A 4,914-nucleotide genomic window follows, 5' to 3' on the forward strand; every position below is an offset into this window, starting at 1 on the left:
AAATGAGCACCGTCTTTTGGATGAGATGTTAAAACCGAGGTCCTGACTCTCTGTGGTCATTAAAAATCCCATGACACGCATCGTAAATAGTGTAAGTGTCTAAGTTCTGTCAATCTGGCCCTTGTCAATCATGGCCTCCTAATAATCCCCATCCACTTGATTGGCTCTATGACTCTCTCTCTCCTCTCCACCTGTAGCTGGTGTGTGGTGTGTGGTGTGTGGTGAGCGCACTGGTGCCGTTGTCCTGTGCCTGCCGTCGCATCATCCAAGTGGATGCTGCACACTGGTGGTGGTTGAGGAGAGACCCCCCCCCACATGATTGTAAAGTGCTTTGGGTGTATAGCAATACACAATAAAAGCGCCATATAAATGCTTCATTCATTTATTCATTCAGAATGATTTTCACATAATTTTGAAGTAAATATTCTAGCCTACAAGACTGATTACTCAAAAGTCTTATTCAGAACTATTTAGTGTGGGTTTTATGGCCTTATTTCAGTTAATTTTTTTTCCCCCAAAACTTACTAACCTTTTTCTAAAAAATGCAAACATGTACATCCATCTTGGACACATATTATTGTAGCACAGTTTGTGCTGAATACAAAAAAAAAATTACATGTTGGTCAATACTATGTTTTAAGTAACTGAAATAAGCACAAATATCAGGGCATGTCAAAACATCTCAAGGGCCCTAAAATTGTCTCAGACCCCAGAGAATTAATAAACCAAAGAGATTTAAACCAATAACACTCGTTCATCAAAAACATAAGCTAATTTGCTACTTCAGATTTTGACACAATATTGCACAAACATTTACTGTGAAACAATATTACAATTGCTTAGAAGCAAAATTGTTTAAGTTATGGAAAGGCTCAAGAGCCCAACTAAAGCAAACACTGACCACAATTATGGTGGCAATGGTGGCTCATCCAAGGCTGTGGCTGAAGTCACTTGTAGTTCTTGTGTTTCTCTTTTCTTCAGTGATGTGTTCATTACTAATGCTCAATCATAAATTAATTAGTAACTTAATTATATCATTAACTTTAACTCTTTGAGGACATGGGATTTGACTTGAGACTTGCTTGTTACTTGAAAGGAATGACTTGGTTCCTCCTCTGGTGAAATCAGCTGCTGAGTTCATGGGTGGAACAAAAATATAGCAGGACTTTTACTCTTTGGCCCCTGGACTTTCCACCTCTGTTGATACGTGTGGCTTTTTCATTAAAAACAGCAACTTCAAACACATATACTAATCACTTAAAAAACTAGAAAGGAATTATCAGTATTAGAATGTCACTTAGACACAGTATATTTCACTCACCCAGTTGTGTGTGGATCACTGATGATTCTCACCACAGGCTGTTTAATATCACACAGAGACACTGAGGAACCAGGATAATAAACCCTGAATCCAGCACAGAGGGGTTCAGTGAATGTGGTGTTGAATGTGTGTAAGTGTGTGAGTGTGTGCGTTTCAGAGACGCTGTAGAAGGACAGAGAGCCGGCCGACACGTCCACATACACTCCTACTCTCTTAGAGGATGAACGGTCAGCAGGTATATCAGTGCTGTTATTATTGTGACAGACAGTCAATCTGCTATTATAGCAGTTCAGACTCCAGGATTTGTCATTGAATCCAAACACACAGTCACTTCCTCCTTTCCTGCTGATTCCTTTATATGACACTGATATATCTGCATTATGTCCGCTCCATTCAGCCTCCCAGTAACAGCGTCCAGTCAGACTCTCAACACTCAGAACCTGTTCACACTCATCAAATCTCTCTGGATGATCAGGATATGGCTGATGATATTCCACACCTGTGATCTTCTTGTTCTCATCAGACAGCTTGAGTTCAGTGTTTGCTGTGTTTGGATCCAGTGTGAGATCACAGGCATCTGAACACAAGAAGAGAGAAACATCAAGAACAACACAACAGTGAAGATGTCTGTGTGTGTTTACAGCTAAAGTCCAGACTGTCCTCACTCTTCTCAAATGTGTTCACTAATATAGTGAAAGCTGTTGAAGAGCGACTAGTGATTCAGATCTCACTAGCAGTGCTGGTCCTAGACTTCTGGAGCCCAAACAAAACTCTGTGAAAAACCCTGTCAGGCCTAAAACAGTGCAGACTAGTGTTGTTTAAAGCAGGGTTTCTCAATGTGGTCTGTAACACATAGTCAGGGGTCCGCAAAATAAATTTAGGCTTATGATTTCTGTGATGCGCAAAAAACAGATGGATTCGTGGAAACCGGTCAAAATGGAATTTAAATGAATGTCAGAATATCATAATTCTAGGTCCAAGTTCAACTAAAACCCGGGGTTTTCCCTCCTCCCCACCCAGTCAACAATTTGATCTCACAGTGATCTCACCCTGATCTCACAGGATACTCGTGATGAGGTCACAATGTGAGGTAACAGTGAGCTAAAAGTGTAACCTCACAGTGCCCTCACTGTGTGCTCATACTAAAGTGAGGTCAAAGTGCACTCACTGCACAGATACTAGGTACCCAGCATGCATTGCAACATGAAACTTTTGATTGTCACCATTGTTGAGATTCATACACTGATTCTTGATGTCTCTCTTTGTTTTTAAATAAGAGGGTAGTTAATAATGTCTGTGTCTTATGCTTTTATCCTTCATAATTGATGAGACTGCTGGGTCCTATACTGTATAATCACAGAGCTTTTATATTTAGAAACTGTTGATTAATAAAACCTCACCAAGACTGCATATTGAGTGTAGGTGACGACTGTGTTATCATCAATAACAAACCAGTATCACCTGGTTGCAGTCTCTTTTTGGTTTTCTTGCCATAACAAATGTGCTTTACAAACACAGTTACAGCAGCCCCAAAAATATATAACATTATAAAGTCAAGGGTCAAGAGCCCAACTAAAGCAAACACTACTCACCACGATGGTAACATATGTTTCACTTGTATCTTATAACAGAAATCTGTTAGCTGGGCGTGCACTCATGAGCTCATCATGTGAGAGCACTGTGATATCTCTGTGATAGTGTTGAGAAACAGGAAGTAGAATGTCCCCAGCGACTGATATTTGAGCTGCCTCTCAACCTGCTCAACATTTTGAGTTCACAATGAGCTCATATATTACTCACACTGTGAGGATCACCGTATGAGAATGGTGTGATGTCACTGTGATCATCGCGTGACCTCACGTGTTGACTGGGCATTACACTACCTATAGCCTACTACTATTGCAGATACTATAGCTCAGTTTTGTTTTTAATAACAAAGTGGTTATATTTATTTTAGTTTCTTTAACTTTTGGTGAATTACATTTTTTTTTGTATGAAAAAAATGTGTATACTGTGCATAGATTGATGAATTAGTAGTTTTTTCATGAAAATATTTGTGTACTGTACAGTAGTAATGGTGAAATGAAGCTTCATGAAGCATTAAACTTTTCAGCCAAGTGGTTCACAAAAGGGTTAATTTCTGGTGGCTTCATTTGCTCACAATACCACCTGGTGGCCAAAGAGTGCAAAACAAGCAGATATATTACAGACAGAGTCTCTACATATTAGTCTCTTAATTATCTCATTAACTTTAACTCTTTGAGGACTTGGGATTTGACTCGAGACTCGTTTGTGACTTGAAAGGAATGACTTGGTTCCTCCTCTGGTGAAATCAGCTGCTGAGTTCATGGGTGGAATAAACACACGGCAGGACTTTTACTTTCTGACCCCTGGACTTTACACCTCTGTCTGTAATATATCTGCTTGTTTTGCACTCTTTGGCCACCAGGTGGTATTGTGAGCAAATGAAGCCACCAGAAATTAACCCTTTTGTGAACCACCTGGCTGAAAAGCTTAATGCTTCATGAAGCTTCATTTCACCATCACTACTGCACTTGGGTAAAGTTGGTTTTATATTTGCATATTCACAACATTCACACATTTCCGCGTTCAATAACTTTCTAATTATATGTGCAATTAAATTATTTTTTGCAAATTCTAATCAGTGACATCATTGTCAACTTACTATATTTTTTTCATAATCGATCAAAATGTCCAAGTATTGTTTTAATGTCATATTTACTTGCGAATACTTGGGTAAAGTTGTTTTTTTATTGGCACATTCGGACTATTACTTTGTTAACCACACTACATTGGACATTCAGCGGACATTCGCAAGTAAGTATGACATTAAAACAATACTTGCCCATTTTGATCGATTGGGAAAAATGTAGTAGGTTGACAGTGATGTCACTGATTAGAATTTGCAAAAATAATTTAATTACACATATAATTAGAAAGTTATTGAATGCGGAAATGTGTGAATGTTGTGAATGTGCGAATATAAAACCAACTTTACCCAAGTAGTTAGGATTGGATTAGGGAATAGAAAATATTTTTGGTCAGTAAAAAAAGTAATCTATGGAAAGTTCCCACAATTCACAGAAAGAAACGTGTGTGTTTGTAGACCTACACTTTCGCAGTTCTGCTGTCATCATGACTGATTGTCTTGGGTGATTGTAGCTCAGATCCAGCTCTCTCAGGTGTGAGGGGTTTGAACTCAGAGCTGAAGACAAATAACCACAGCCTTCCTCTGACACCATACAGCCAGACAACCTACAGACACACACAGACAGATCATCTACAGACACACACAGTCAGATCATCTACAGACACACACAGACAGATCATCTACAGACACACACACACACACAGACAGATCATCTACAGACACACACACACACACACACACACACACGGTCAGATCATCTACAGACACACACACACACACACACACACACACACACACACACACACACACACAGTCAGATCATCTACAGACACACACACACAGATCCTCTACAGACACACACAGACAGATCATCTACAGACACACACAGTCAGATCATCTACAGACACACACAGACAGATCA

General features: G+C 39.4%; 1 protein-coding gene across 2 annotated transcripts; it reads right to left on the reverse strand.

The window, feature by feature from the left end:
• Positions 1–368: 368 nt before the first annotated feature.
• Positions 369–4,632, reverse strand: LOC131535028 (stonustoxin subunit beta-like). 2 transcript variants are annotated; one of them, XM_058768158.1, is made up of 3 exons: positions 4,455–4,632; positions 1,322–1,898; positions 369–1,197 (listed from the first exon to the last, which is right to left on the reverse strand). In XM_058768158.1, the coding sequence occupies exons 1-3, from the start codon at positions 4,582–4,584 to the stop codon at positions 1,125–1,127; spliced, it is 780 nt and encodes a 259-aa protein (XP_058624141.1). In that variant the 5' UTR covers positions 4,585–4,632; the 3' UTR covers positions 369–1,124. The 2 variants fall into 2 exon arrangements, with proteins under 2 accessions (XP_058624141.1, XP_058624142.1); XM_058768159.1 differs by having other exon boundaries at positions 369–1,131; positions 4,455–4,631.
• Between the last annotated feature and the right edge of the window lie 282 nt (positions 4,633–4,914).

This window comes from Onychostoma macrolepis, unplaced genomic scaffold (genome assembly GCF_012432095.1).
Source record: "Onychostoma macrolepis isolate SWU-2019 unplaced genomic scaffold, ASM1243209v1 Scaffold105, whole genome shotgun sequence".
Taxonomy (NCBI): Eukaryota; Metazoa; Chordata; class Actinopteri; order Cypriniformes; family Cyprinidae; genus Onychostoma; species Onychostoma macrolepis.